The sequence below is a fragment of the Diadema antillarum genome, unplaced genomic scaffold, assembly GCF_040938485.1.
Source record: "Diadema antillarum isolate AM-2024a unplaced genomic scaffold, OU_Dant_1.0 seq00000820_RagTag, whole genome shotgun sequence".
Taxonomy (NCBI): Eukaryota; Metazoa; Echinodermata; class Echinoidea; order Diadematoida; family Diadematidae; genus Diadema; species Diadema antillarum.
The window spans coordinates 398,499-416,453 of record NW_027271697.1 but is presented as its reverse complement, the minus strand read 5'-3'; the positions used below and the strand labels follow the sequence as shown (position 1 = coordinate 416,453).

The following is a 17,955-nucleotide window of genomic DNA, read 5'->3' as shown; positions in this document are numbered from 1 at the left end:
GCAGCAGGCATATCCTAGCTTCTTCTTTACCAAGCAGCAGATGCATACAGCTTTAACCATTTTACCACGATTCTCACATTTTGGGGAAACTTTTACCTCATTATGAGTGAATGTTGACTGGGTTGTGGAAGTGGGAAGGGAGAGCTCCTCTGCACTAAAGGGATCGTACAGTTTTGGTTGAGACCTACATGTAATTTCAGGTTTCTAACATTTTTTGGTGTAATACCAAATGAGAAACCTCTTATGAAATATGAAAGAGCATGTAATTCTATGAGGAATTCAACATTCATTTGATGAAAATTGGTTTTGAAATGGCTGAGATATCCAAAAAAAGAGCAATTCTAATAAAGTGTGGGACCCACACTTTATTACGATCACTTTGTTTTACTTTGTTTTACTTTGTTTTTGGATGTTTCAGTTATTCCAAACCCAATTTTCGGCAAATAAACTTTGAATTCCTCTTAAAATGGTATGCTCTGTACTATAATTATCATAAGTGTTTTCTTGGTATCTCGCCAAAAGTTTAAAGCCCAATTCTCATCTCCACCAATACTGTACCATCCCTTTACACCAAGGCAGATTTGAACCCTAAACTTGTCAGAGTGATTGAACAATAAATGATCCACAAAACCATAGTGCATTTCATGGATGATAGCTCACATTATCATTACCTACACTAAGGAAGGAGAAGGTTTGGAGTTGGTTTGTCTGTTTGCAAATTAACTCAAAGAGTAATGGACAGATTGTAATGAAACTTGCAGGAAATGTTGCTAATGACACAAAGAACAGATAACTAAATTTTGGTAATGATCCTGGAATTTTTAAGGATTTCTGAAGTATTTTTTCATCTATTGGCAGGTAGGGTCAATGAACTTGGGGAGTTCAAGCTGTGTGTATTTGAGGGTTTTCTATTACATGCTCAAAGCGCGCGTGCTCTACTCGGGTGAGGTGCCACACAGCTGGAAGCTGATGACGTATAGAAAAGGATACTATATTGGGAAACTGGGCAATTTTCAACATGCATGTATGGGTGGAAATGAGCTGCTTGGCAGAGATTTGCATTCTCTGAGTGCTTATTATAGTTACACTATGCATCCCATGGTATTTCCTTCAACTGGTAGAGAGTAAAGAACCATTTCTACACACATTGTCACACCTCACACTTTCTTTTGCCCCTCTGTTTGTTTGTTTTTTTTTTTTGTTGCATAAATGGAGTTTTGATTGTTTTGAGGGGAATTAAGGAAACACTGCAAGGGAGAGGAACCCAGTACCAGCTAGGCCATAGTGAAGGGAAATCCTCATGCAGACCTCCTGTAGTCAAATTACGAAGTGTTCATGCAGTTCCGAGCCTTTCTTGCCCACATAAAGAAGTACAGTGTTAGCACACCCAGCACCACGCAGCGCATCTTGTTATTCACAAAGTCGCAACACAACTGCACCTGCCTCGAACTTGCCCTGCATTGTTTAACACACACATGTGCAAAATCACACCAAACCAATGCGTGCAAAGAAGTGCCTAGCTGCTAGAATTCACAAAATGTGCTGTGCGAGTGACTCACGGTGGGAGGAAAGAGACGCACAAATGTGCGGAAATGATCAACAATGTGCAAGTGTGCCACTGCTTTGCCATCAGCAGTTTTCACAGAAAAAAAAAGACACCATTTTTTGCAACAAACAGCATGCATAATATACCCCTGCACCAGAAAAGCCATTTTGTTGAGTGCGTCCTGTGCAGTGAAGTGTAAAGTTGGATGCAAACTCCATTATGTACATGCAAAACTATGTGGTGATTATCTATGAATTAATCTGTATGTGAAGTGCTTGTCTGCCTTGGACAGAAAGTGACTATTGATCACACCATTAATCACCATGACATGTTGTGGTAAAATATGGGTATGTGAATGTAGTGTACAAAATGGGTTTATTGAGGGAGTCTTTTGTTTGTTTGACAACAAAGAAAATACCCAATTGCAAACTAGTCACTATCATGTTATGTGAAATCAGGTCCTTGTCCCACATCTTGTGGAGTCTTATAAAATATACACATTTCTGACAACCCAAAGAGCTTTCCAGGTACTTCTTGTACCAGGAGACTGACTTAAACATGCAAACAAACATATCTGGGTTGTCTTTCTGTTCTCAAGCAGACTGTTCTATCATTTGTTGATGAATGAATAAATGAAAGAAAGAATGAATGATTGATTGAATAAATGAGCAAGTGAATGGATGAATGAATGAATGAATTCATGCATTCATACACTACTTATTTCATTCATTCATGCATTCACACTCACAAATGCATTAATTCATCAGTTGGTCATTCAATTGTAAATACAATCACCCATCCATTCATTTACTCAGTCTTTCATTCACTTATTTATGCACTCACTAATCCATGCATTCATTCATTTATTCATGCATTCACACTCACTAATTGATTCATTTGATCATTCAGCCTTACTATGTAGGTATTCATATACTAATTAATTTATTTATTTATTTATGGATTTAATCATTCATTTACTTATTCATACATTCACTACTTTAATTCATTCAGCAATCATTCATTCAATTATTCAACAAGCATTTGCTTATTCATTCATTAATTTATTTACTTAGGCACTCACTTATTCAATCACTCATTCAACCAGTTACTAATATATTCATATACTCATTCACTCACTCATGCACTCACAAACTCATTCATTTATTCATCTATCAATTGATGATGGCACTCATTGATTCATTCGCTCAGCCTTTCAGTCGCTAATACATGAACTCACTAAGTCATTCATTCAATCATTCATTTATCCACTCATTTTTCATCTCTTATTAATTCATTCATTTGGTTTACTATGGAATGCTAATTGTTGCATTCAATTTCTAGTTCAGTCCATCAGCATGAACTTTAATATAATTGATAGCAAACCTGACAGACTCCAGATTATGAGTATTTTTTTTTCTGTCATGACATCCATGTGATGATACTCTCAACATGAAATTGAGTGTTTATTTGTGTGAGTATTTTGATCTCCTTAATTGTCCCCCTGTTTATACAGAGTACTTTTCACTTTCAGTGATAACGTGAAGGCATGCTCTTGACTTCCGATGTTGGAGGGGGATTTACAGTACATCCCTCAAAAAATTACGATCAGATTTCCAGTGATAACTTTTAAAATGATTAAATAATCTGAATGCCATTTTAGGATTTTTAAACTATAACTTCTTACCCACATTTTGCAGAAAGCCCCATTCAGTTTTTGTTTAAGTGGTCACAGAGAATTGCGGATCATTGCAAAGCATGTCATGGGTCCGTTTCTTCCAAGTTCAACACTTGGATGCTCTTTGAACTGTGAACAAAACAGATAAAACCTGGAGGGAAAGGATACCTGACATGCTCTAAAAAGACCATCATTTCTCTTTGACCACTGAAGCTAATTGAATGGGGTCTTCTGTAAGATGTAGGTAATTACGTTACAGTTTCTTACCTTGAAATTGCATTCGGATTGATTCACTACTTTTGAAATTATCGTTGCAGAAAGTCCGATTTGGTAATTTTTTGGGGGACATACAGTACAAAAAGCAAGCAAGATGCATACAATTATTAAGGGACATAGTGTTTACATGCGAGTACGTGCTGTGCCAAGCGGGATGCGGAGGAGAAAGGTGGGGGTAGGCAGTGTGGGATTGGGGTGCGGGGCGTCTACTGACATCAGGCGAGGGTGCCGGTAGCTTCTCCTTCGCCATCCTGTATGCCTGGGCCAGCAACTTGCCCAGGCTCACGTGCTCGGCAATGAGAGCTGGGAGGAGAGGGGCAATGGCGGCGGCAGTGGCGGTGGCCGTGGCATCTTCCGACTTGACGGGGCTCTTAGCCTTGCTGTCTTTCTTGACCTTGACCTTCTTCTTGATTGGCTTCCGGGTCGCCAGCCTGTCCTGGTCCCACAGCCCTGTATAAGGAGGATAAGATCAAGCTCTGGTAAGTGTTAGAATTGGCCAGGGAAAAAAATATATTACCTCAAGATTTTTCTATAGAGCTAAGAATTCAGACTAGTAGAATATGTGACTGCCCAGCTAAAAACATTTCAAAATACTAGGCCAAACTGAATTCATACTTTCTAATTAGTTTAAAAGAGTAAGCTCTAAGCTCTAGAATGATATAGAGACCCTGCATCACAAAACAAACAAAAAGTTGCCAGACATGGATTTTTAGTTGAAGGCAGTTTCTGAAAGACCAGACTTTAAGCTTTAAAATGATGTATAACTGAAATCAAATGGACCCTCCTAACCTATCCTAATATTGGAAAGAAAGCACCCACTCTGGAAATTAATTGTGAACCGAGAAAAGAGGCTCTGTACTACAGTGTCTATTCAAGCGCTTAACTCTTAACGTGCCATGGTCGCCGAACGGCGACCTTAGTCCTGACGTGCCATGGTCGCCGATCGGCGACTAAGAAGAGCGAGAAAAGCATTGACCATTTAAGTTATTGTGGTACCGTAATGTGTTACACCAAGAAACTGCCAATGATACGTACTGGTAGCTGATTAGTATAACCATCGTTTCCACAGAAAATATGACCATGTTTACATTGGAAATTTTTGAGTAAATACATGATTTTTCAGCTAGATGTATTTTTTTCGCGTCGGGAAAATCCGCAGTGAGCGCACCCTCCGCAAGATGTGTATGGACCAAAAGTCTCATTGGTAAACCACGCGTGTGTATGCTATTGAATCAGCGTGTATTGTCTATGCGGTTCCACTCGCATTGTTCCACTTGGATGCTGTCCTGCGGGAAGCTGCTTTGATTTTGTCCCTGAAAGAGGGTCAGCTTTCGTTGGTCGGTCAAGTCTTTCATCCTTTTGTTTTGGTAAACGTCACTAATCGTCCCCCACGCTAGCATAGGAATTACGCGCGGACAAAGGCCAGCCGATTTCAATAGAATACGCCCGCCCCCGGTCCGCTTAGACAAAAGGAGGATTAGTAGGTTCTTCCTTCTCAAGTGGACAAAAGACACTCTTCCAGGGCCAGGGACATTACTTCAGTTGCAAATACAGGATCTGGGACTAAAGAAGTCACATTTGGGAATGAATTACTGAGGCAGAAAGAGAAATTGCTAAGACAAAATAAACTGCTAGTATCTTTGGAATCATACAATTCTAGAAGGCAATTTTGTTATCATTTGAAAGAGGAGATGTTGCTCTAAAACTTTCTCACAGAGTCAAGGGAGCGTTCTATTGAAGAAAAACCGCGAGTGACTCTTTTTTTTCCATACTACACAAAAATGTATAACAATTTTTTTGATGTATCAATTATTTCTGCAATATTTCAGGTTCAGATAGAAACTATGGCAAACTGACTACATGTCATGAAAGAACAAATATTTCTTGATATATGTTGTGTAGATTAATCTTTACCAAGCCATGCTAGCTGTGCAATGAATGGAACAAAAAACAAGATGTTAACCAGCAGAGCAACAACAATGAAGGGATTACCAGATTAAGCTGAAATTAGGCATGCTTTATATGTAAGTGATTAATGCCAACTTTCAATGCAGTAGCATTATTCTTTCCAAAGTTTTTGGAGTTGGAAGTAAATAGTTTAATATGGACAGGGTTTTTTAAAAATGAAAAGAGTACTTTTAAATGATAAACACCTAATCACACTATTCTGACAAAAAGTATTCACAAAAAACTGCTAAAATCACAAGTTCCTGTTCGTTTTATGATCCCAAACTTTAATATAATGTAGAAGAAGACCTGCTCTTTCAGAAAATATGAAAAACTCAAGATTGGTTGGCTTGACCCATTTCAACTTTTTAAGTCCTAACACAAAATCAGTGTGTGCGACTATTTGTTCGTTTTGTGATGCACGGTCACATATAAGCTGTTAAAATTAGACAATCCTAACCCATTCAAACAGTGACTGAAATAAGAGAGGGTTAGGTGTAAAGTTTGTAGTTTCATAGCAAAGGTAGGAAAGAGGATTTAAAGATTATGGGGTCACTTAAAGCATATCTCTGGAAATGTATTCTATTTCCAAATGAAAGCAGAAAAACTGCTATCTTGATTCGATTTTCTTTTAAGCTGCCAAATTTGGACAAATTTTTCCAGATAAAACTTTCTCTTTACATAAATCCTTTAAAACATACTTAGCAAATCCTGAACTGATAACCCAAAAGTTTGACTTCCATAGCAATTAGCATCTTCTTTCTTTCATTCATATATGTAGTTGTTGCAGTTTTAAGCAATCTAATGGGTAACCATGCTTATTTAAACAACAACTGCAGTGAGTGAATCAGGCTATAAAAGAACCACTATACTCTCCACATAATACAACAGTGAAAAGGTTCACTGAAAACTTTTGGTCTCATCAATGTAACCTATCAATATGGGACAATCAGTTACCACAAAAGCCTGATGTTTTGTATTTTCACAGATCACTCTTACAATCTGAAGACTTAGAGCTTTCCAGATATATCACTATTTCCTCTTCCCTTTCAAAGAAAAAAAAAATAATCATGAGGAAAACAGCTTTGAAATTGAGATGCAGCCAAACAGTACACAAAATCATGAGAAAAGCAGCCTGAGAGTGCAGATTTAGTCACAGATTCAGGCGGTGAGTCAGTACAACATCATTGAGGTCATTTGAGATCATGGTAGCAGGTCTCAAAACCATCAAACTTTGACTTTCTCCGAGTTCGTAGACTTTAACCCTCTTTATACTGCTTTAGAAGTAAAAAAACGGGGGCTAATTATGAAGCCTCTTCTGGAAGCCTCGAGCAGCCTTTCAGCTCAGAATGAATGGACAGAATTCAGAAAAGGAGATCCAACCAGGGTAGGTTCTGAAACCACCTACACAGGGTGGTTTCAGAGCCTCCTATAGCACCCTTTGAAGAGTCTTATATTAAAGCTGCAGTCTAAATGCTAGGCAGATGTAAGAATTTTCATTTACACGTGTAGCTATTTATGTATGCATGTATTTATTTATTCATATACTTACTTATTTATTCATGTACTCAGTCATTTATGAATCTATCTATCTATCTATCTATCTATCTATCTACCTATCTGTTTTTTATTTTTCATTTCTTTTTTATTTTAACACAGCATGCATCAGGCACTGCACAATGAGCAAAGCAACTCAAGGGTAACTGTTGTGTTTGAAACACCTGAATTTAATGGCCTGCAAATTGCAAGTGCTCCTGTACTGACATACTGTTTCCTAGAGTCTACAGCCTAGGTGCTCACAAAATAAAAACTTGAAGAGAAAAAAAAACCTACCAAACACACTGAAACATATGTGACCCGCTACAACAAAAGGATCCTAAAGTTGCTGACGGCTGAGCCGAGAAAAATCGAGTTTGAAGTCACATCATCAACATTGGTCAAAACAATCAGATTTCTGTTTCTGGCATGATTTTGTAGTCTAATGTTTTGTCTATCATCTGCCGAAATTTCCAAGCTAAATGATCAAAGGAAAGGCAAGAAATCAGCATTTTTCTGGGCCATGATTTTCAGACTTTCAACGTGACAGAAACGTGTCCGAAGATTTGGATTTAGCGCTGTACCAAGACTCTGCCCCTAGCAACGAGGGAGTGGTCTTATTGGTCAGTGCGTGGCACCCTGATTACTGATTGGTCGTGCATAGACCGCTGGTGCTAAGCTTGAATGAATATCGCGGAGGTCGCTAGGAGCACACCTTCTATTGTTAAGCGGTGAAAAATGTCTCGCCAGCCCTTGACCACGCTAGCGTCGGAAGGAAAACTTTGAAGGTGTTTTTCTCGACACTCTAATTTCCACAACCACTTTATGCGCTACTAAAACCATCGATACCTCCGCAACCGAGTACTCGTATGACTTGTGCTATATATCAAATTAAAGGAGAAGAGAAAGGGAATAATGTCATGCCATTTTCAGAAAATTGTCCTCCCCCGACTTACGGATCCTTTTCCCCGCGTTCACATTGGTCCCCGCAACGCGGGGACAGCCATAAGAGATCTTATCTTTTTTACGACTGACCGTTCACATTGGTATCTCATCTGTCCCCGAGCTGTGGGGGCAATTGGGGCTTAGGGCGAGCTCTGCCAGGCATAGCGCATGCGCATATTTGATGACCACAGCTGGACGCTATCAATTTCGCCCCAAGGTCACTCTCCCCTCCAAAATTTGTCCCCGTACCCGACTTGCTTGGCGGGGACGGGGGGGGGGGGGGGGGGGGGGGGGGGGGGGGGAGACAAGTCCCAGTGAGCGTTCACATTATAGTTTTGGAGGAGAAAGTCCCACAGCTCGGGACTTTCCCCGCGTCGCGGGGACCAATGTGAACGCGGGGTTTGTTGTAGCGGGTCACATATTAACATTCTACAAAGGTTAAGCCTCCAAATTTATCAGGGGGTGGGGATGTTGCTTTTAAACTCGACTGATGAGGGAGCAAGATTATTTCCATGCTATAATTTCAAACAAATTTTATTTTGAACTAGTACTATATCAAGGATCTATGGGAAATGCATGTTTTAGTGATATCAGCCCTTCCTCAACGGGTTAAGTGATGAGTATGCAAACAAGCAGGGGCATTGACTTGCTACACTGTGACCATAATCTACAATAAAACACTCTGTGCCGCCTACTGCACAGCTCTGATCACAACTGTTCTGTGTTGGACAGGTGGCTACCTATAATAATGGATCCTTAAAATGACATCAATTTTGTCTCAAGGGGAATTTAAAAAGAGGGGCCACCTATCGAAAACAGCCACCTGTTGACTGCTTATAGCTATCATAGCCTAATGATGGGTCTTTAAAACGCCACAATTTTGTCTCCAGGGAAATTTGCAGTGGGGGCACATTCAGCAGGTGGCTGCTGTCGATAGGTGGCTACCAGGTGCATGCAGGCCGGGCTTTTTTGGCTATGCTATGACCGGGGGAGGGGGGGGGGGGGGGATTCCACATCATAATCTACAAGATTGTGCCATAATATTTTTTGGAACAATCAATGTTTAATTTTAATTAATTAATTATGCAAATTAAGCTCAAGATCATATTTTAGCCTAATCAAAAGCATTGAGAGTCTACTTTTTGGTCTGTAAATCTGTTTTGGCATATTCAACAATTGTACATCACAAAAACTTCCAAAAGTCATTTCAATTCTTGTGTATTTTATTGTTTTCAGAATTTGTTATGTATTTCTTTGTTTTTCTACTTTTGTTTTTATTTGTTTTTTTAGCGAAAATAGTCACTGACCATTTTTCTACCATAATTAACATAAAATTAATCAATGAAAGTGATCAATTGTAAAAATAATCAGGTTTTAATGACTTTCATGACAGAGCACTGTTTTCCATAGGAAATGTACACAAAATCACAAAATTGTGCCCGTTTTGGGGCGATATACTGTTACAAAAGTGGGCGTGGCTTTGTAAAAATATGCACGGACGTTGCAAATTTGGTCCCGAAAGTTAGGCAAGACTTGAACAAAGAAAGTCAAGAAGCCTCGCGACGAGGTCTTCTCGCGTTACAGAATTATAGCGCGAAACGTCGAGGGGGGGCGGATTCTGCCCCCCCCCCCAGCCCCTTTAGGATTACGTGTAACCAGAATTAATACTGATTTGCTGACGTGACCTTCTCATTTGCAAAATCACAAGTGTCTGTGCAGTGGCGGATCAAGAGGGGGCGTATCAGGTGCACGTCCCTCTTTATTTTTTTGTTAAAACAAAAGAAAATCTATAGTACATGTGGACAATGTGTGATTACATTTTCACAAAATTGGCAAAATATTAAAATGACATGTTTGTCACAAATGTATTGAATGTTTACCTTCCTTGACCTATGTTTATTGGATGAATAGGAGAGCATGTATTTGGGGATTTAAGAACTTTAACTTGACTTTGACCATTTCATAAGTTTATGCACTGAGTAATTTTCAAGGTATGGAGAAAAAGTGCAATTTCTGTATTGAACAGTAAATTGTTATCATTTTCATCTGGCCTTTGATTTATAAGAGAATCACTGTCAGGCAGAACATACATAAATTCAGCATGTTCTAAGTTTCAAGATAACTTGAGCCACTTCCGAGATATGGAGAAAGAATTAAGTTCAGCACTTTCACTTGATCTTTGACCTTTTGACCTTTGACCTTCTTGGCAAAAAAAAATCCCAGAGAATCTCTATTGGGTTATACATGCATACATCAAGTTAAAAAAAAAAGTCCTGCTGGCATTGCACAAACATAAGGAAAATAGTAAAATTTTGAAGTATTGCCCTTGACCTTTGACCCCTGACCTTTGACCCCATGAACCCTAAATTCCCTAGATAACCACTGCCAGTCAGTAGATGCATATATATACTATGTTCCATGAAGATACCTTGAACAATTTCCAAGATACAGAGAAAAAAGTAAAAATTTAACATTTTATTTGACCTTTTGACCTTTGACCTTTTGACCCCATGACCCCAAACTTTCACCAGAGAATCTTAATTGGGTAGTACATGTATACACTAAGTTTCCAGAAAATATCTTCAGGCATTGCATAGATATGGGGGAAATAGTAAAATTTTAAGCATTTGACCTTGACCTTTTGACCTTTGACCTTTGCATGTGCACCCAAAAGTTGATAGGCACAACTTCACCCCCTAATACACATACATGCCAAGTTTCATTAGGATACCTCAAAAGGTTTTGGTAGTTACCCTGTCCACAAAATTCATTACGGACGGACGGAAGGACGGACGGACGGACGGACGGACGGACGGACGGACGGACAACCCGAAAACATAATGCCTCCGGCACCACTTCGTGGCGGAGGCATAAAAAAATGGGGGGCAAAAGTGCCCCCCTTTAATTTTGTAAAGGCACCTCCCCTTTATGGAATTCCTGGATCCACCCCTGCTGTGATACGTGTACCATGGCAATTCACTTGGCATCATTCTCATTCACGAATATTAAACGAATATATGGCACAATATGTACATTGGTAAAAAACGCTGTGCATGCACATGCATCTCTATCTCTCCTACAGTTCTGAGCCCGGAAGAAGGTTCCATGATGAGAGAGACACCATTGTAGAATCGGTGGTATTTCATGACATGAATCATGCTCAAATCTCGCATGAGCAGTTCTTGCAAAGTTTGAAGTATCATCCTAAATAGGGAGCTTTAGATTTTTCGCAACAGACACATTCAGAAGGAAAAATACCTATTCTGAGCATGCGCAGAATCATGATCAAAGTAGATCTATTTATAGCTTGCGTTGCCTGAATTTTCACTACCCGCGTACGCGTTCTGTGCTATTTTAACAGTTGATTCCGCACAATTCATGACGTAGAGAGCTACTTGATGCACCGATCATAAGGGGGTGCCATTTTATTTTTTATAGGTTGCGTCCTATATCATAATCTATAGCTACTTTTCAACACACTGCAGGGAATGAGGAGAACGTTCAACGCACTCGTCTCAAACTTCCACACCGCAAATCTAAAGCTCCCTAATATCACTGTATTTCATGGTGTATCCACATTTATTACAAATTACGACACAAAATAGGGGGCATTTCACTGTAAATGTGAATGCAACAACTGTAAAGTACATTGCATCCGTCATCACAAAGCAATATCTGAGTCTTTGCAGGACAAAAATCCATTGATCATCCAGTGAGGTTGACATTTATATATGATCTTTAATGAATCATTCCATGGCTTAGATTTAGAACATGAGGATTCATCAATGACAAGACGTTTTATTCTGGTCGTGACTTGAAGGCAGCATTAAACGGAGAGTCTAATCCTCATATTTCCCCTTCCCCCTTCCCCTCTCACATTACAAAAAAAAAGAAAAGAAAAGAGAGGCCACTATAGGTGCTTTGTGTAAATTTGAATTTGATGGAGTTACAAAGCAGTACAACATCCGGAGTAACATGCAACATGAAGTTTAAAAGGAGGATGTTATTACCCCATTGAGGACGGACTGATTTTGCTACAACACACACTTCCAATCTAGACACTTGCCAGAGTATACTAGGGACTCGTCCTCAATGGGTTAAAGGCATTATTTACCATTTGGAGATGAAACAAAAACCCAGCTTTAGTACTTCAAAATAGTTCTAAAACGTGAGTTAGGGATAGAAACAACCAGTGGAAAAAGTTAATCAGTATAATCAATATTATAAAGTATTGTTGAATATACAGACTGTGAACAATAGCTATAATAATAAGATTGTCTCTAGACGAAACTGTCTACAGTTACAATTTAATGAGAAAAATAGTGATATCTGCTCATGTTTTAGGTTTTATTGCAAATTTTTTTTTTGGCAGGATGTTTTGTGATACAACTGACCTACACATGTGCATCAAATGTGATAGCTCGAACATTTTTAAAATCACTGTTCCCAAAGGTCAACTATACCTTTAAAACTTCAAATAACCGACACTGCCGTAGTTGCTGCAAAATAAAGCAAGGATCTTTACACTAGAGTTACTAGGGGCACTGCAAATAGCATGCACTGTGTGGTCTACTGTGCAATTGATTATTTTCTGCCCGTTCTCATGGAAGCGTAATGTTGAATGTTGCACGCCCAGATAGACAGGGCTTGCAATACCAGGACAGAGGCTGAAGGTGGCAGCGTACTTTCCACGAACATACTTGGTAAGCAGCAAGGCTCGCTGCACAAACGTCATGCACCCACCTCAAATCTGTTGCATGTATGCAAGATTAGGCAATAACTCGATTGCGAGCAAATTTTGTAGCACTCCATGATATACACTGTACAAGTACCCTTCTCTATGCATCTGGGTACAGCATCTTGATTTGTAGAGTGTTTCATACATGTAGCATCGAGTGCAACAGGGCATCATGCTCTTCCCTAAACAAGATCGAAAAGATTTGACAGTTCTTATGACAATTTCAGGAGGTACATTATAGGTACCTCCGAATCAGCTGCAAGTCCAATATTGCAACAGAGGGAAGAATAGTGATATGGCCTATGCCATAGAGCAAATTGGCTTTCTATCACAGTAAATCTCATACATTGAATGGTGGAAGTACCATCAAACCAAAACTCAAAACAGGAAGTCATGGAATTTTTAAATTGCACATATTTTCACAATTAATACAACTAGTAGCAACCACATCTACGTAGGCAAATTAGGTACAAAAAAGGCAATATGGTTTATATGGCCTCATCATGGGTCTGGCTGGCAAGGAACTAATATATTCATGTAATTCCAGAAACCATATTTCTGTGGTTTAAAGCTGCCTATTTTGTCAAAAATTTTGTAACCTACTGTCAGTACATATATCAGGTTTGGGGGAAAGAAAGTAATTTGAGCCCTGTTTTGGTCACAGAACACTGTATTCTGGTTGCAGAATCATCGAAAGCATATACTGCTCTAAAAATGACAAGAAACGAAAGGATCTCGTGTTCACCTGAGCATCCCAAGTTTACCTTTCACACATTCTTTCAGAATGTACCAATTACCCAAAAAGAACACAGCAAATTTGGAGAACTTTGGGGAGCCTATAGAACAGGAGGACACGGTGTCCATTTGTGAATTTTATCACGCTGGGAATAATATCTGCCAATTTTATACAAAAAAAAATTAGACCATGTATTTTCAAAAAGGTGATAAAAATGTGAAAACTAGCCCCAAATTTTGTCCTGCCCTATTGTGGTCACCCCTGGGTCTGTCATAAGAAACAAACAAACACTCCCTAATATAATTTTGATACCCAAGAGTACTTTTGGCTAGATATAGAATTTCTATTAATGTAATCATTTTTCTTATATTCTCTAATCTTGGGGCTCTGGGGTCCCCTGGGGGTCCAAAGAGGGTCATGGGAATGGTGCTCATTGGTACCAATATGTACATGTATTTTTAGAATTATCACCCTACTTGTAGCATATAATACCTGCCAAGTTTGTTGACAAATATGACCATGTGTCTCCATTAAAGAAGATGATGAAAATGTGAAAACTGGGCCACAATTTGGTCCCCCTGTTACACAACTTGGGGGGGGGGGGGTGTGGAGGAGGGATGGGATGTGCTTGTTGAGGTTTGAGAGGAAAGGGAGGTTGCCATGGCACTCACTGTCTGGTTGCATGCCTACTGAGATACACTTCTTCATGCGGCAAGCCGCACAGTGCCTGCGTGTATACATGTCCATCTCGCAGCCCGCTGAGCTCATCATCTCGCACTTCAGTTGGTGGCGGTTGCGGGCGTTGCGGCGGAAGAACGTCTTGCAGCCCTCGCAGGTTAACGCCCGGTAGTGCATGCCGTTCGCCTTGTCCCCGCACACTACGCAGGTCAGGTCGGGCGGTTCGGTGCTGGCGGAGTCTGCACTGGCCAAGCTGGTTACCTCCTTGTTCTCCATAGTAACTGTATCAAAAGTTTGGTGAACCAAACAAGATTCAAGATACGAGTTCTCAGCATAGTACATGCAAGAGGTTTTAAAGGACAAGTTTCCACTTACGTTATATGCGTGGATTTGAGTGAATGCAGCAATATTTAGCACAAACCATTGGTGACTTTTGGTGACTTTTTATGGATATATAACGGGGAATATTATTTCCCTTGATTTATGAAAGAAGTACGTTAAAGTAAAGTGCCCTTCCATTAGGCTTGAAGAATGAAAATATGTTGCATTTTCTTTATGCTTTCTGTATATTATCCACAATAAAATATCCAGCAATGACGGCACTGAAACTTTAAAAATTCATGTAACAGGTAACTTTTGAATGGATCGCCCAATTTTTGTAAGACGCCCATTTGTGTATTCTATCAATATTGCTGCTTTCACCCAATCCACATTCATATTTGGGCTTAACCCACACATTTAAGATACTATGCTGGTTGCCTATAGAGTCAGGTCTGGATGACAACCCCTACCTACTCAGACGTTTTCCTAATCTCTCTCACTTAAAACCAGAAGCTACAGGCCTCTGGGAGCACAGCAACAGCACATTTCATACTGCTTTGCAAGGCTTAGCGTACAGCTTGTATCAGACCTGTGATAAACTCATTGCCATTACCATGGCTACAACTGACGACAATCCGGTAATCTGCCTTGAGTAATCTTGAGTGCTTTTAATACGGTCTTACGGATGATGAGGGGTCTCACAAATATGGTGATCGAGCCTCTTTTGTAAATCATAGTCGACGGCTGGCTGGAGGAGATGGAACTCTTTGTTTCCCTTATCTCTCAGCACCATCATACTACTATCACTGCCAAAGCACAAATGACAGACTTGCTTTGGGTGTGGAAGGGTTAAAATCCATTGAGAATCTTTGGTCACCATTTTGATGTCCTCTGGACAACGGTGACAGAAGGATATGAGTAAATGTATGCCTTCTTGGAAGCAAGAGATTATTAAGCAGAGGGCTGAATGAAGGCCAGGTGTGAGTTTTCTTCAATAAGGCTTCTTCATTAGAAATGTCGCAAGATGTGGCCTAGAAAAATAAATTACCACAATGAACTGACTTAGAACCAATTAATGAAAACTGTCAATGTGTCGAATGCATGTACACATTACATGCTAACCCATTCCGTGCCAATTGAGTCAAATGTGCATACATATCTCACACACAAACCCATGATGGGCATGCAAGTAATTCATGTGGCACAAAAAATTTAGTTAGTGACACACAAATCTTCTTGCGAAGCTGTACAGCATGATGCACAGAACTAACTTCAATTTTTTTTATCTTCAAAATTTTGTCCTCCCAAGTTTCATTGTTTCTCATTTTCTCAAACCCATGTCTGCTGTGCTTTAATTGTTCTTGCACACTCCACCTCAATAACAAGAAGTCCTCATCCTCCATCACATATTGAATAACATGGCACAACATGCTTGGCTAATGTCGTTGTGTTCACTGCTGTTCATGTTAACCTAGAGGTTAACCCAAAGGAGCCAGTGATGTTCAGCCATTTCCAAACATGTTGTGCAACTGAACTGCTTTAAATAGTCTTGTCAGCATCTTGTGCATAACATTAGAAACTAGAGAAGCACTCTGAGAGCACAGACCTCCGCCAAGCAGCTACTGAAATTTCCATATGCATCACCAATGATCTTATTCTTCCGTAGAGATCAGTGATTTCCATACATAACATAACATCCTCCCTTGGCGGAGGTAATAATTATGATAATGACACACATTTGTAATACCGGTACACAATGTGATTTTTCTACCCTGGGGTGCCAAATAGAAATTTGCCATTTTGTTAAAATCATCAAACTTTTTTTCAGTACCAGGTACTGTAACCTGGGCTACCAAAAGAAAAGTTGAAAGCATTTGTAATATACTGACTTACTATGTACTATGCAAAAAGACTTTGTAGCACAAATTTGAATAAATTGAGATTCTATCCCCCTTGGGATGCTAACTGCCAAGTTTGGTGAAAATCAGTCATGGGGTTTTCACGAAGAGGATAAAAATGTAAAAGTTTATAAATGATCACTGCATGACGCACAACGGAAGCCGTAAGATGAGTGATCGCAATGTCTTACATGAGCCTATGTCTCAGTCAAGCTAAAAAGTATGATTATTGTAACATACAGTTGAACCTCTCGTATCCGGACAAGTCGGGACCGGGGCTCATCCGGATAACTATTGGCCGGATACGGGAGACTCAATGCTTTATGTACATAATACATACACATACAGTACTGATGTAGCCCATTGTAGTACCACATGTAGTAATATGTATACTGCAACCTTTTCATTGTTACACTCAGAAACAGACCCCAAAATAGAGGTTCGTGTTTGCAAGAATGAAATCATTTTCTTTAATAAATTCTTGGGATGATTTACCTAAATAATTATTAAGAAATGTATCAAGTATATGTAATTCATGTGTGTTTGTGTAGGAGTTCTCAAGGAGTTGGGAATCCCCCTTTCCTCCCGTAATTATTTTTAAAAAATCACGGCGAGATTGCGTCCGTATAATAGAGAGATCTGGATAAAGGGAGGCCAGATAAAAGAGAGGTTCAACTGTACATTAAACACGTCCAGTACGGTACTGAATTGGCACTGGGATCATTGTTGCGGATTGCCAAGATTTGGAGATGTGTAATCTGTTCATCTTTAAAATACTAATGTGACATGGCACTATAGCTGCACAACACCATAACTCAGGGTATGACCAAGGAGTTTTGCAACTGAAGTCTCAGTTATTTTACCTCCACCAAGGGAGGCGGTGATGTTTTCATTAGCATTTGTTTGTTGGTTTGTTTGGCCGTGTGCAAAATAACTCAACTGAACAGATTTGGATGAAACTTACAGGAAAGGTTGAGAATGACACAAAGAACAGATGATTAAATTTTGGTAGTGAACTGGGAATTTTTATGGATTCTACACGTGTATGAAAGATTTTAGATATTTTGGCAGGCAGGGTAAATGAACTTGGAAGTTCTGCACATTTTTTTAGGTCTGCATACACGCACTAAAAGAGCATGCTCTACCCTAGTTTTGCTAGGGCGAGGCGCACCACGCAGCTGGAAGTTGATGACATAACAAAAGGCTTCTATATTGGGAAATTGATGGGCGATTATCAGCATGCATATATACGTACATATATGGGTGGAAATCACTGATCTCCGCGGAAGAAAAAGATCAGTGGTGGAAATGAGCTGCTTGGCAGAAGTCTGCACTCTCAGAGTGCTTCTCTATTTTAAGTTATGTTTGAAGCTTCAATGTTTTTTTACAGCCATTTTAACATCATTATTCAGCTCTGAATGCAAAGTTTGACACTGCTCAACAGTGTCCCTAATACCCCTTTCACACAAGGTTACTTTTAGGAATCACCCAGGAAGGTTCAGCGGGGGAATTATAAACGAGGTTCCACACCAGGTAAAAATTCTTTCACGATAGCCAATGAGCCCCTGGTTGAATTTCTCTGGCCCGCTCTCTGCAGTGGAAGTAGACATTATATGGCACATGTGCAAAACTGGCCCACAAGATATATTGTTGGTAGGT

General features: G+C 39.6%; 1 protein-coding gene across 1 annotated transcript in view; it reads right to left on the bottom strand.

The window, feature by feature from the left end:
* Positions 1–17,955, bottom strand: part of LOC139739838 (vitamin D3 receptor-like) — an 83,627-nt gene that overhangs the window by 26,834 nt on the left and 38,838 nt on the right. The window contains exons 2-3 of the mRNA XM_071650433.1: positions 14,071–14,358; positions 3,625–3,947 (exon numbers count right to left, since the gene is read on the bottom strand). Of these exons, the coding sequence (XP_071506534.1) occupies positions 3,625–3,947; positions 14,071–14,353 (606 nt within the window). The 5' untranslated portion in view covers positions 14,354–14,358. The remainder of the gene's footprint in view (positions 1–3,624; positions 3,948–14,070; positions 14,359–17,955) is intronic.